The following is a 16,026-nucleotide window of genomic DNA, read 5'->3' on the forward strand; positions in this document are numbered from 1 at the left end:
GGTAGTTATCTTTCGCTTCACTTTTTATTTAGATAAAAATAATCTATTTTTTGATAGCTTGATCACTTTTTCAGAGAAATTAATGACAAAAATTAAAATTTTAGGAAAGCTAGTATTTTATTTAAAGAAACATCCAAGTGAAGGTAATAACTATGCTATAGCTGGTCATTACAAAAATTATAATTACTGTTACTTCTTCGCTTGTTATTACATCTCAATATCTATTAAATAGAAAAGAGGGAGAAAAGTCGACCCCTCTCCAAAATTAAAAAAATATAAAAAAAATCTTCTTAATTATTTTTGGTACTTATGTAAAAAAAGAAAAATTTTGCCCATATTTTTTATCCATCAAAAAAAAATTGGTTTTTAGTGGGACTCTCCGAAAAAGAATAAAGTAGATTTTTAGTGAGACTTTTCAAATTTATTCGAAAAAAAATTGGAAACGGTATTCCTCGTTATGGTAATAATAATATTTACGCATCTCATATGTTTTTTGGTAGGAAAATTACCCACATAATACTGTTTCATCATGTCATATGGTTTGTTTGGAAAGAAAATAATATGTTAAAAGGAATAAAGATAATTTGAAATTTATGGAAAAAAACCACATAAGAATGTTACACAAAATTACATTGCAGTTTTCATTATCTCCACACAAGGACACATGTTAAACAATTTATCTTTTTCATTAGTTTTGATCTATTTATTAGTAAGATGTTGAAAGTAAAACAGTTAATAATTATGAAACACATTTCACTTATAATACATTTTTTATTTTATTTTCAAATTTTTATTATTATATAAAAATATATTTTGGTTTGATTATCTTCACGTGCATTGTATGGGCATTATTTTTGTAAATACATTAAAAAATGACTAAAATCGTTAAATGATGACATTACTGAGATTTAAAATTTTGATATGGAAGGAGAAGAAATTTGTAAACATATCGGTGGCTATGATGCTTAAATATGAGTCGTCATTCTACTGCGTCCCTCCATTCCTTCCAATTAAAGTCACGGCAAAGGGACAAACCACGCGTGTTCCGGTAATCTCGGACTCTAAAAATAAAATCACAAAACACGAAGATCAAATCAAACCACAAACTAAACCCTGGCGAAGTCCTCTTTTTCTTCGTTCATGGATCCCTCCGAAACCTTCTTCTCCAGCACAAACCCCGCGAAAATCCTCGTCGCTTGATCCTCCTCTCTCCTCATATGAGTTTTGCTCCTAGATCCTCTCCGGCCCCAATCCCTCTCCCAAAATCGCTCTTTTTTCCTCGCAGATGGATTATTACAAGACCCTGGGATTGAGTAGAAGCGCCACCAAGGAGGAGATAAAGGGGGCCTTCAGGCGATCCGCCCTCAAATTCCACCCGGACAGGCACGCCCAGTCCTCCGAAGAGGTCCGGGACGGAGCCTCCCTTCGATTTAAGCAGGCATCCGAGGCGTATGAGGTCTTGATTGATGATCGGAAGCGCGCCGACTATGACTGGCGTCGAGGTGGGTCTTTTGATCGGTGGAGCAGCGGGCAGGCTTCTTCTTCCTCTTACTACCATGGAGGGCGCCAGTATGGGTATGGCGGCGGCGGCGGCGGCTACGGCTACCATCGCCCTCCGCCGAGGGATGGTGGGTTGGGATTTGATGTGGAATCCGTGTTTCGGTTTCTAACGAGGCGCGGGTTTCTTGTGAATATTGCATTTGCAAGGTAATTTTTTCTTAGAATTTATCATTGAATTGTTCGTTTTCATGATATAATTTTTTGCTTTTGATAGGTAGTTTCGTGTGTAAATGTATGCATGTTTGCAAGTCTATCGTTGTGATTGTCACTTAAATTCCCCCTGTTTTATCTTTGGGGAAAAGAAAGATGACGGCTTTCTGTTTCTAGTGTGCGTTTCACAAATAATTTCCAGAATTGTTTTTTGATGCTTATTGGGGAGCTCTATTTTTTTCTGCTGGTGCTAGATGCGTTTGTTAATTTGTTAATTTAGATCAATTATTGGGAGGTTAGTTTTAGATTCTGACTTTCAGCAGTAACGTACAAAGTTGAAGTGCATGGACAAACAAAGCCAGTGGAGTTTCTGATTTACTAGCAAGGATGACACTTATAAGAGAGAACATCAATAAAGAGAGTAGAAAGGAATGACAAGAAGAAGGCTCTTTGTTGTTTGATATGTACTCTATGCCATACCCTTAAGCTATGTATGCAGCAGTGGAGCCAGCATCCATCGATTTGGGGTGTTGGTTGGGGGGGGGGGGGGTGGTTTGTTGGTGGTGGTGAGGGGGGAGATTCCGCTTTGAGATCTCTAGAGTAAACTGTGTCATTGCTGTAACAATCAACTAGAAGGCTTTTATTTTATTTTTATTTTTTTTTCATGAACAAAAATTAATATTATCAAATCAGAAATCAGAAATTCCTGAGGATATTGATGGAATAAACAGTCCAATGGAGAAAGTCATATTTATAGCACTAACCATTTTTCAGCTATTAGATGGAAAGAAAATGTCTTTCTGCATGAGGACAGATGCTACTGAACTAAGCCAAGATAATGTCAATGTATGATTTCTTAAAAAATTAATGTAGTTGGTGAGGTACTTACCTTCCTTGGCAAGTTCTCATTAAAGAACTTGAGAAGGCTGGAGGCAAACTTTAAGCAAAGGATAGAGCAAGTTATGAGCTGTTTGGTGAAATAAAGAAGGTTCGGTTAACCAAGCTGTCAAGAGGGAAACAATGGATCATTGGACTAGGATGAGAGTTGAGATAATGCAAGGAGGGGGCACTATAGTGTTTAGTTGAGAAAACCACAATTGGCTGATCTCTATGCCTAGGCTTCCATAGGTTTTGGAATTGGAAACTCATAAGAAAGATTTTATTTAGGAGCTTAGTTAATAATGGATTCTCATTGCCTATCTCCAAGTCTTCATAGAATTAGAATCGGAAAAAGAATCTTAAAATGATGATACTTAGGATCCCAAAAGGAAAAACAGGGTTGTTATGAAATAACTGTGACTTTGTGGGATTCATAAGGCTGAGATTCGTGGTAAAAACAATATTTATAAAATGCAATAAAGTAATGATGGCCATCAGATTGAGGGGTTGAGAGGGGGGACCATACTTATGTTAAGAAATTTCTGGATTTAAGTGGGGACCATGACCCCACCCTACCCTCAACCACGCCCCCATCCCCCACTGTATTTGTGTTTGGTCTTTGATTTTGACAAATGGATGATGATATCTTTTCCAGCAACTTTTTCTCCAATGAAATGGCAGTTCAATCATTTTGTCTAATTTCCTCAATATGTCATACTAGATTATGTGCAATAACCATTGTTGTTTAATGGTCTTCATGAACCTTGCTTCAGAACAGTGTTTGAAGATTTTTCGACAAAAGGAGCTGAAATGTTTCATATGTTATTGTTGTTTAACTTGCAGTCATTTTAGCACTTAATCATTCTACCACAAATTGTTCCTCTTTGTTATGGGCTACCCTTAATAAACTTGCATCTGCTAGAAGCTCACTGCAATACTTAGAAAAGATGACTGCAAATACACATTAGTTTGTAAGAGTAATTTCTCGTTACTTAGGAATTCATACACTTTTGGGTTCATATAGTAATTTTGTATCTGTAATGAAGAAAACTTGCATAAAACATGCACTATGAAAATTCTTAGGAGGTATTAAGAAGCATAGATCAGGAACGGAATTGAATATGTGGTGGATTTAATAGTTCGAGCAGTTCACCCATCATAATCTTTTTGGGCAACAAGTTTATAAAGTAGCATTTCTTGATCCACTTGTATGGTTATGCGTATTTGTTAACTAACTCTTCTGTTGTAAGCTTTAATTTTATAACTTGATGGATCCTGCATTAAGCCTTTGCTCATATTCTTCAAGTGCACTTTGGCATTATTCTCAGTCATTATCAAATCTAAGCACTATGGATATTCTTATGAAATGTTTAAATGCACTTGATCCTTAATTGCAAAGGGTACACCAGGTGGCGTGAGTTATTGTCAACTGATAAATACCAGTACTGACACATTAAGTTTGGTATAGCCCGTAATTCACACCTCGGCACAGACATTGATGAAGTTATAAGCTGTAAATGTTTACTATCAGAAGCAATCAAGGTTTCATAATGTCCCTTTCCGATGCATAACAGAAATTTTGATTGGAATAGAAGTGAGTGAACATTGTCACTAGATTAACCATTAATTTCAAACTAGAAAGTTTCAGAATGTGAACCATTACTACATAAGAATTGTATTCTGTCACCATGTTTGCTTCTTTGAGTTAATTTATCTTATCCCTTGAAAATGCAGTGTGAGGGATATAAAGTGCCAAATTTCTCAACCTTCTTTCTTTTTTCAATGTAGAACCCAAATGACATTTTACACTGGGCACCAAACATGACTATTGAATGTTCAGTAAGCTTGTTAGACTACTTAAAAAAATAAATAAAAGAACATGCAAGATGATAGACAGATGATAAAATAAATGATATATCGACATTGTCATGGAAAGCAACTTATGAACATGACTATGAACCCTTATCTTACCTAAGCAACTGCCGAAGAAAGAAGAAATACTAGTTCTGCAGTTACACACTCTTGAGTCAAATGATGTAAGTTGTTTGAGATAGCAAATGAATCCTGATGCTTAGATGTATGAACACATTGAAACATTAGATGAAGATGATTTCTCCATTTAAACAAACATGTGAAGAAAGGTTTTTTTTCTTCCTTGGAACTAACTGCATCTGTCAAGAAAAGATTCAGTTCTTTGTAATTTTAGGCATTGCACTGTGATAGTAGCAGTGCTAAAATTTACCAACATGAGAGACTTTAACTTCTGGCTCTGTGTGCACTCAACTATTGGTAAACTAGGAGGACAGTCAACCAACTCCAAACAATTCCCTCTTGCATAGGATGACCTCCAATATATATCACATTTTAGTTATTCCTTATGCTTCCTCATATTTCCAATGTCTAGAAAATCAATTTTACTATTCTGAAGAAATGTTGATTTACCTACAATTGCACATGCTGTGGAATATTAAAGTACTATTCCATTGTGCTAATAAACAACATAATTAAATAGTGGCATATTATTTGGAATCAGAATTTGTAAACAAGTCCACTAAAATGCTAACTTGAACTTAAAATTATGCCCTGTCTTCTATATTTTTCATTTTAACAATAAGAAATATCTAAATTTTACCAATGTAATCTTTTACAATAATTATGGAAAGTAGAAGAGTAATCTGTAAGAGGTCAATCTCCTCTTCCTCTTTGTCAAATTTGCTATGTTCACTATCTTATACAGTGTATGTGCTATATCTTTTATATTCATTTTCTTGAAACTCTTGGGCAACCATACTGGAATGCACTTGAGCAACAGAAGAGTGGTTTATTTGAGGCTATGTGGACTAAACAACTTTCAATGATTTGGATCAGACACTATGTAGCTTTTTTAAGTTCTTATTTACGTATTACTTTCTAACTAGTACAAGTAAACTCCTTGATGATTCAGGTTCTTTTTTAATAGATCACCCATCCAACCATTTAGTAGAATATTTGCTATTCCATAGGTTTCCCCCTTTAGTGGGCTTGAATTAAAAAGTGCAAACCAAATCATTATGCCCCATAAACAGGGAGTGCAGCTTTTGGGAGGCACTATTTTTACTGGTTTTTGGAAAGTAGAATCTATTTATTCTCCATGATGGTTAAATTTACATCTCATCATGCAGACAGGTACGTGCAGACATGCCAAAGAAAACTCGTCACAAGACAATAAGATGCATTAAGCATGGTAATAATACTCATCTTAGAAGAAACAGACTATGCGCCATATTGCCAGGAATAACTGTTATCTATTCTTCAAAACAGCTACTTATACCAGGTGATTATTGGAGGGGAATGCTGTCAGCATTGCAGAGAAAGCCCTTCGATTTTAATTTTTTTTTTTTGTGTATATCTGACTTTTAGTAATAGATTTCACCATGATTCCTTATAGCACTTATACTGATTGAATAGGAAGAAAGGAAACAATCTCTCAGTTTTAGGGTTTATCATTAGGTATAGATAAAGAGGTACAGCTGACAGAGTAATTTTAGGGAGAAATAGGGGAAGGGAAAAGGGCACATCCCCTCATTTTGATACAAGATGTGCAGCATGCCCGAAAGATAATATAAGTGATATATTGAGTTTGGTGGCTTCGGCCGCCATTTCCCTTAAAAAGATGAACAAAGATATTTTGAGTTGGAAGACATAATGTACCAAATAAGATCACAAATGGTTCACTTACCTAGCTTTTCCTCTTATGCTATTTCTAGTTGAATTGGAAGGAACTGATGGAAGAAGTGGCAATGAGTTTTGAGGAGCATATTTTATAATTAGTTTCTTTTATGCTATGTCTAGAAGAACTGGTGGGAACTGATTGAAGATTTGGCATGCCTTGTTTGTAGTGAGGAGGGTTCTTGTTCTTTGTGAAACCATCAAAATAAGCTCCTTGGACCAGGGGGACAAAAGCATTGGGCATTGGATCTCTTTTCAAGTTTATGATACATGCCTATCTTTTAATTTCACCTCGAATAATGATTAAGATATCATGTTAAAGTGTAGGTAAGCTTCTAATATTGGTAGATGGAAAGTTATTTTTGATGTTGTGCTCAAGTTTCTTTGGATCCATTTTAGATTATACCCCTTTCTCAATCATTGTAGTGGATTTGCAGGGCCTTAAACCATTCTGGTTTCTGAGTATTTGTGTCTTTAACAGTGAGCCAAGAGATAAACTCAATGTTTGACAATGTGCAAGTCTACAAGATTGATGGGTGGTTATATCAGAGTTTTCTGTTCAAGCCTTGATTGTATAAGAATATTATAGAAATTGGAACAATAGTTTGTTTGGCGATTAGGATGGGAAATACCAAGTTGGTAGTTGATGTTGTGTATTGGGATGTGATGAAAATGGAGGTAATATAGAAAGTAGACTATCCCACCATGTTGGGTCATTCTTTGGTTATGAAACACCCATCAGCCTCACCGGTGCTTGATTTTTTTATACAGTTGTTTTGCTGGATCTGCAGTGTTACTACCATTCTTTGCTGTGCAGTTGACTGTGCACCAGTCTGTCGTATAGCCCTTGTGGGATATTTGCCTGATGTTCAAATATTGTCTTTATTGTATAGGTTGCTAATTGGCAATTTATGGTCGAGAGGTTTGAGAACAATTGGCATCTATATAATATTATAGTTTTTAGCCTAAAGCTGGAGAGAATATAATTAATAATGGAGCAACGACTTGGCCACATCAAATCTGAGGTTCTTGTCTTTAGGTTTACTGTCATATGTACATCCAGTTCAGCCCCTGTAGTCTTCATATGATCTTTGGATTTGATTAGATAACATCCTACAAAAATTTATGGTGGGTCGGCAATTCAATGGTTACCCTACCCCTTTTTTCTTGAACTCATGTCTGCAGTAATGCTGCATGATGATATTGACTGCTTCCATTTCCTTGATAGCCTCCTTAGACATGATGAACTTCCTCTGCCAATGAAGTTCTCTTTTGTTTTCTCCAAAAGTGGGTTGTTTATATAGGATGCCCAACAATTGAAAGATTAAAATATCAACATTTTGTTATGAAACTGTCTTTTGATTGAATACAAAATTTCAAAGGACTGGCTTGTCAACAGTTCTATGTGGTTTTCATGATCATGTTACATATTGTATATGATTTTGCAAATTTTGTCTTTCCATTTTTTTGGTTGACTAACAATCAATTGTACAGTAATATAGCTAACTATGCAAACATTTAGAAGGGTGACAATAATAAAATGTAACAATATATTAAGGTTTGTTGAGAATCAGTTTTTTATTCCTCTTTAACATATTGCTATGTAATGATGACAATTCAGTTAACAAATGTCAAACTTTTAAGGTGTTGCACTGACAATTCTCTCTCCAGTGCCATATTAGGTGGAGCTATTTTTATTGAGAGAAGTGCAGGAGGTCTTTGGAAATTTATCAATTCTGGGGTACGTATGTTACGTCTTCCATCAAAGCATTATAGTTATTACTTTCCATTAGGCTGGATTCGCTTGCCTTGCCTTACTACTTTTATGTTACCACAAAACATTTCAGAAGGCCTTGTTTGTGCAAGGAAAGCCCAGCCCTTCATTGCGCTTTTATCCACTGCTGTATAGGAAAGCTGACAGTCATCAAGTTATGCCTGCAGGTCTTAGTTTGAAGAATAAGCATATCTTCCTTATTGTATAAGTTCTTTGTGTATATAGAGATGTAGAGTTTGGTCCCCTACATTTACTCAAAATGAATAGGTTTTGGTGTTATTTGACACCAAAAATCATAATCAGCCTTCTGAACCATATTTACTGGTTAAGATGCACTCAAACATGTTGTCATAATTTAATTTCCTTGCACAAGACTGTCCTTCAGAAGTTAGGCATATTCCATGCCAGATGTATTCATCTTGGACTAACCATGTGGCTTTCATAAGACTCTTGGATGTGAAGAGATCATGCCTTTTTCTCATATCTTTCCTGTACCCTTTTTTTGGTTTTTATTAGCTTTGGTCTATTAAACATAACTATGCTCCAAATACTTTCCCTGCGACATGAGTTCCTGATTGATGATTGTTATATTACTTATTTACTTTATTTGTTTTAGTTCTAATGCTTCTCATCTTTTAACCTATTGACAGATTTCAGTAAGTTAACTTAATAGGTGCCACTTGATTGACTTGCTGTTATAATGCAAGGGGCCTGTTTATCTGCTGTTTGTTTTGTTTTGCCTCTGTGGGTGGTTATGTGTATATAATTCAGCCTACAGGTTTGTGGACTAACTTCCACAACACCCCCCCACAACCCCCCCCCCCCCCCCCCCCCCCCCCCCCCCAAAAAAAAAACTCCCTTCCTCTTTTTCCTTTTTTTTGGGGGGGCGGATGGGGTCCCCTACTGAATCCATCAACAAACCATTTGTAAACCCGAACCTGAGCACCCTCAATCATGCTTGAATTGTACATTACCATCTCGTAAACTGGACCTTGAATTGATGTACGCCTCCTACAAGGCTAGGTCCAACTGACTCGGTTGCCCTTGGGGCCATGACTTTAGACTCAAACCTAACCCATTGGCTAACCATGTTCAGTCAGATCAGGTCTATGGAAAACATTTTAGACCCATTGGGTCATTCAGGCTGAGTTGAGTCAAATGTAAGCAGATCCAACTTAATGTTTGAGACTTTCTTGGGCCGAGTCTAGCTTCAAGGCCATTGTAAGATTAACGAAAATAGGAACACACTGTTTATTGCAACAAAAGGAAGTACATGGATAACAAGTAGAGAGAGGACTTTAAAAAAAAATTGGTGTATAATGCTATCCCTAACATCATCGACCATGATGCGCTTCAATCTTAATCAGGTCTTCAGCCCACCAAATAAATAACCTTAATATCAACAGATCTCATGACAGCATGAATGACAAGAGGTTTCAGGGATTTAGAAGTCCTAAGGTTCTGGGTTGAATTAGGTCATTCAGGCTGAGTTTGGTCAAACATGTCGCAGATCCAACTTGATTGCATTTCAGACCTTCTCAAGCCAAGCCTAGCTTCAAGGCCAATGCAAGATTAAAGAAGAAAAAAACATGCTGTGTATTCAGAGAAAAATGGATGACAAGTAGAAAGAGAACTTAAAAATGGTCGTTGGTGTGTAATTCTATCCCTGATATTATCAACCATGATGTGCTTCAATACTAATCAAGCCTTCACCACCACCACCCCTCCCCCAAAATAAATAACATTCATATCCAACCTACAGACCACATGGCAGCAGCATGAGTAACAGAGGGATTAGGGATTTAGAAATTATGGGGTTTTGGTTTAAATTAGATTGGACCAGGCCAGGTCAGGTTCGGTCATCAAATGTTTGACCCATTTCAGACCTAGTTAGTCTATGGATCATGCCATTCTGCATCAGTTAGAAAGAAATATTACCCAGACCTGACCTGAGATGGGTCATATTTTAGACCTGTACCTGACCCATTGGTTTAAAAAATTGGGTCAGACCTCACCCAAATGTGTGGGGATCTGATAAGGTCACAGGTTACCATGACTTATTTGCAGGCTTAAACTGCTGTGAGCTGGCCTGGCTGGTATCTGCCTCATTACCCTCATTTGAAAATTGAAACCTTGGGATACAGGATACCCATGGGGTTTTGAGCGGGAACTGCTTTTGTGGGAATCAGGGTGCCAAGCTGCTGTGCTGATGCCCCTCTGGCAGTAGTTATATAGTAATTAAGAAGTAGAAGAAATGTAGAGTTCGTATCTGTGGGCTCAAGGTATCAATTGGATGACACTGTTAATTGCTTTTTTTAAAAGCCTGAACATTGCTTCCTGTTCCAGTTCTGATATCCATCTCCAGTCCCAGGTGTATTTCAAATTATTGTCTTAATGAAGATTGCTGCCTTGTTTTGTGAAAAGTTTCTGAACCTGTTTCACTATGGTAGATCCAAACGATTGTGCAGGAATTTGATGTGGCTTAGGCAGCATTACTTCATGGAGCATCCAAAGATTTCCCTTTCTTTTGATAGGTCAAAAAACAGTATGCAGATCTTTTTAACAGCCTATCAAGAGGGCTTGATTCTGGCACGCATAGTTCTTTTAATGCTATACTCTGAGATCAAAAATCTCAATATAACCTCCTCCATCTTTTAGTGTTTCAAGCTACCTTAGTTGAATCTCATAATAATGAGATGATCTTGGTAGTTGATATCTTCTTTTCTGATAAAAAACTTTCAAATAGCCCAAAGAACTACCAGGTACTATATTGCTGTGCAATATCGACTATTCTTTTGTGAAGCTAGAACATTTTCATTGACTGGGTGTACCATCTGTTTCCTTATGATATATACTATCAATTGGCCTTTCTGGGTAGACATTGCACCTTCTTATAGAAGAGTAACTTACATAGAATTAAAGTTAATCCTACAAATATGAAAGTGAGAATTTTCATTATGATTGATGTTTGCTGCACTTCTTGGTCCGTGTTTTCTTATGTATGTTTCCACCTGTATTCAGTAATTGTATCTTCAAATTGAGATCCATCCATTTCTGTGTCATGTCCATCTGCTATGGCCTTCACTTCTTGAGTGCCAGCCCTGTAGCATATGCCGGCCACTTATTTTTCAGTCCTGATACACAAGTTAGCTCATCCTTTGAAATCAGATTTCTTGGATTCAATCTGCTGAAACTGATGAGTGCTTGCTTTTTGCAAGACAATAACATGTGGATTTTCTGCAAAGTTAATGGATGAAATAATGCTTCATGTGGTGTTCATGCATTATTCAACCCATTTGAATTGTCAGAGTTGATTGGAATTGATAAACTACATGCATCCCCCTTTCCAAGTCAGTTGCTAAAGAAAGGGTGGCTATTGACATCTAAGACAACCCATAGTATTCTTCATTTGATGTTAATCTCAAAGAACCATTCTGCAACATTAACTTTCACATATTTGTGGTTGTTGATGGGATTTAGTTCTTATAGAATGCCTGAAGGCATCTCATTTGTGCACATTGGGAATATCGTGGTTTGAGAATCTAATGGCCCTCTGGCATTTGTGTTCAGAAATCATTTGAAGAAGCAATGGAATCAATCGAAAGGGCAAAAGTACGAAAGGACAACAATTGAGGCTGGAAGATCGCTAGCAGTCATAAAAAAACAATTAGCTTAACAGGTTCATGAATTCCACTCCTGTAATTCTTTTGTCTGATCATCTCTTTCAGGCTGTTTATAAATGTGCATATCAGTTTTCACTGAAATGCATCATGGTGTTCTTAAAGTATAACTTTTTTTTTTGGGTATTACAGGGAGTACGTTGTATTATGGAGATAGTGGATAAACAAATAACTGTTACAAATTATTCATGTAAAGATTCAAATCATTTGATCAGTTAAGCTTTATTAATTGCTATAATGGTGACATATTTCAATGTAATGATTATCCCCGCAATGGTTATGAATAATCATAATCGCTATTATGGACCATCATGAAGGTATATATTTGAAAGTACTTGTTATTTTATTTAAAATATTGTTCGGTCCTAATGGACATCGTGGGCATATAATGGCTTGTAATAGTGATCCAATGGCTGCAAATATTTATTTATTTTTTTTGTTTCTCGGTGTACAAGCAATGGCATCATACATATATTTCAAAATTTTGCCATGGTAGGATCTAGACATATAGGGAAGGCTTTTGCACAATGATAAGATTGCTTTATTGAAACTTAGGTTTCATAAGTTTAAAACATGAAAACAATCTTCTGCATGTGTGGATAAGGCTGCATACATTTGACCCTCCACAGATCTTGTAGTGGTGAGAATTTTGTCCACCACGGCACCATTTTAGATTTTAAAAATATAGCTATTCTTAAATAACAACCAATATAATTGTTGTATTGTTATAATGGCAATGACATACACAATGGAGTGGTATATGATCTGCTATAGATATGGTAACATAAAGGTCATCGGACAATTTTTAAAGCAACCTCTGTAATTATTACAATGAAAATATTTTTGCATGGGTTAAGTTTTTTTTTAAGCATTCCTTTCGGCAGAGATGAAACTGGTACATGATTTTCATCTTAAAAAAATGCTAACATATGTAAGACTATTGGAAACTTGATTTGCTATATCAAATGCCATCATCTCCGAGCCTCTCATTAAATTTAGGGTAGGGTATAGTCAGAGTAACAGTTTCCTTGACTAACTATTAGTTTCACATCAAGCTTCTAATAGTCATCTTTAGTGGCCTTTTGGGACTGGATGCAATCCCCCACTCATAAAAGACCACTCACCTCAAGTATGTTGTCTGGACTAACTCAGGGCCACACCTTCAGACCCATCACTTGCTGAGGATGATGTTGAGGCCTTGGCCAGTACTGGAGGTCTACTGCTCCACCACCACAAGAAACCAAGACTAACCCAATCAAATCTTAACAAGGTGCACGCCGGGCTGGCCTTCAGTGAAGCAAGCTTCATTGATCTAGCCTGCTCGCCCTACTATTTGGTCGACCTTCCAGGGGCTCTATGCTCGCACACACACATGTACGCATGTATGTAGGTTTGTATGTGCATGCGTGTGTGCATGCATGCCTGCTACTACCATGTTAATAGTATCTTGGAATGTAAGAAGCCTCTGAATGCCTGCTAAGCAATGTCCTGTTAGAGATACCTTACTCTCTTTACACTGTACTGTATGCTGCCTTCAAGAAACCAAGCTTGATACCCTATGCACTTCTAGGGCTATATCCTTAGCCATAGTCTAGATGCCTGGACCTTCCTATATGTCAATAGCTCAACTAGATGCGTCTTAACCGCTTGATCCACCTTCAAAAGCCAAATGATTCTTTTCAACAACTTTATCATGGATATAGACCTACTTGACCTGCGAATTCACAACTGGCCCTTCACATGGTCAAATCACCACGAAGAAGCCACTTCGGCCAAGTTTGGATAGATTTCTAATATTGCATGAATGGGAATCTAACAAGCCCCTTTTGTATGTCCAATACTCCAAAAACCTACCTTGGATCTTGCACTATTAGGTCTTATCATGCTTTTGATACCTTTTGGACTATCTAAGCTAGTAGCAAACTTTACTAACAAATTAGCACTCTTACGCTTGGACCCAAAACACTATAGCAATGTAAATGTTTGCAACAGCATAAAGAGAAATAAATTCTTAATAGGATCCAAGGGATTGCCATCCTTGAGGAACACCTAAAGGGTCTAGTGCAACATGAAGAGAGATTCTTTGGCATTAGTGCTCCAAGTGGCAATGCCTAACTATTTTACTTGTTTAACTTAATTCAACCTCTCGTAGGTCGCATTAGGGTATGTGTTTAATAAAATGGTTGAATGTGGGTCTGGTTTTTGACCTGTTTAATAGATTGATCAGATTTGGGTTGATAAATTTTTTATATATCTTGTATCCGACCTGGTCTGTATCTGCTCCGGCCCAATCGGATTACCACCTCTGTCTCAAGGATAACTTGGTTACAAGCATGCGACAAAATACCACTTTCTTTAACAAGATGGCTAATTTGTTGGCTTCGTAGCAACCGGTTTACTACTTTGGTAATTGAGCATGGAGCACTTACTAATGCCCTAGACATCACCAAAGAGTTATTTTTTTTCTTCTTAGAGCTTTATTTTAACCCTTCTGGTATAAACCCTTCTCCCTAAACTAGCAGGTCTTATACCCGCTTAACCTTCACTTTTCTTTTCTTGAAGCCGATCAAACAAGCAAATTTTGACCTTGGCTAGCAGAAAGTGCCAGCCTTTGGTAGTTTTTGCTTCTCCTTCTACCAAATCTTTTGGGACATAATGAAAGGTCTCCTTGCTCTTTTCAATTTTTTCTATGGCAATGGTGTTGGAATTAACAGATTCAACTACGCTTTTATCACTTTGCCTGCCAAAAAGGGGAGCATCTTGGAATATGACTTGAGGCTAATGGGCTTGGCTCATGGTATTCTCAAAATCATCTGTAGAGTCCTTGCTACACGTTTGAAAACTATATAATGCAAGGACCTTATCTGCACTTCCCGATCAGCATTTCTCCATAACGTTTTTTATCCTGGATAGTTTTGTCTCAGCTCGTGAGATGATCTATTCGAAGTCGAGAAACCTTAATAGTGTACTTCTTAAGCTTGGCTTTGAAAAAGCTTTTGGGAGATGGTTTTAGCCATAAAAGAGGTTTGCATCAAGGTGACCCACTATCACCTTATCTATTCCTTCATCATTGATGTGCTCAGTCACATCCTCTTGAAGGGTGCAGTTGGTAAGCTTAATTACTGGTCTCGATCTCAGGACTATTGGTGAATGCACTTTCTTGCTCCAATTTGCAGATGATACCTCTCTATTTTGCATAGACTCAACACAGTGTCTCAAAACAGATGAACTTTTCTTCATTCTTTCAAGCTTATCTATGGTCTTACTAACAACTATTTCTGAATCTGCGTTAGTTATGATTGGCAATGGCCATAGCCAAGGAATTTTTTATCAAACATATTTCATAGCAAATTGGAGGAATTGCATATAATTATCTGGGGTTGGGTCGTCATAGTCGCCCCTTTTCCAAAGACCATTGGCATTCTCTAATCAACAAGGTCGACCAGAACTTGCAGGATGAAAAGGCAAACTACCCTAGGAGGATGTCTCGTGCTAGCGAACTCAATTCTCTCAGTGATCTTGCAGTACTCCATGTCCCTATCTTTTGTCTTTCTCTCCTAGTTCATCAAGCACCTTGATCACATCCGAAGATGAGTCGCATGATATCTTAGGCGGTCATTGTCTCATCAACTAGAAAAAATTGCTGTCAACACAGTCGAAAGAGGTGCTCGAGATCAGAGATCTCAAATCAATGAATCTGCCCTCCTTGAGAAATGGAGATTGAGACTTTTGCAGCCTTCTGCCTTTCCTTGAAAACGAATCATAACTCGAAAACATTACCAAAGGGAACTCATTGTCTCTACATCTGGATATATCAAAGCATCTGCCTCTGCTTTCTAGAATTCTGTTGTGCAATGCACAGACAATTTTAGCTTAACAATCACCATTGGGACTGGCCTAGGCTCAGATTTTGGCTTGACCCATGGCCAGGACCCGTTCGTAAACTTTTCCCTCATATTGGGCACAGCTGCCATCTTCAAACTATTTCTACATGGAAGGCATTAACCGACCAACTTCTCCATCCAATCCATAATAACATTAATTGTGAGGCACTTCAAGTTCGAACTGCTCGATCAAATCCTGGTACTTAAAACTCATGTGGCACTTCTTCCTATTGGGTTAAGCAGTTGTAATCGATGCCGCTGCCCAGGAAAATCCAGTTGTTTGCCTGGTTGCCAATCTAGGAAAAATTACTAATGGCTGACAACCTTGCTAAAGATTGTTGGCCAGCTCCATACATTTGATTTTCTAATATCGAACACAAACAGGATAGCA

General features: G+C 37.3%; 1 protein-coding gene across 2 annotated transcripts; it reads left to right on the plus strand.

Annotated features, from left to right (window-relative positions):
- The first annotated feature begins 1,040 nt into the window (after nt 1-1,040).
- Nucleotides 1,041-12,104, plus strand: LOC103722284 (Chaperone DnaJ-domain superfamily protein). 2 transcript variants are annotated; one of them, XM_008812773.5, is made up of 4 exons: nt 1,041-1,707; nt 7,969-8,038; nt 11,642-11,750; nt 11,884-12,104. In XM_008812773.5, the coding sequence occupies exons 1-3, from the start codon at nt 1,286-1,288 to the stop codon at nt 11,702-11,704; spliced, it is 555 nt and encodes a 184-aa protein (XP_008810995.3). In that variant the 5' UTR covers nt 1,041-1,285; the 3' UTR covers nt 11,705-11,750; nt 11,884-12,104. The 2 variants fall into 2 exon arrangements, with proteins under 2 accessions (XP_008810995.3, XP_008810996.1); XM_008812774.5 differs by lacking the exon at nt 7,969-8,038 and having other exon boundaries at nt 1,150-1,707.
- Nucleotides 12,105-16,026: the final 3,922 nt, after the last annotated feature.

This window comes from Phoenix dactylifera, chromosome 2 (genome assembly GCF_051530095.1).
Source record: "Phoenix dactylifera cultivar Ajwa chromosome 2, Ajwa_hap1_PhDact_Kaust_v1.1, whole genome shotgun sequence".
NCBI classification, from domain to species: Eukaryota; Viridiplantae; Streptophyta; class Magnoliopsida; order Arecales; family Arecaceae; genus Phoenix; species Phoenix dactylifera.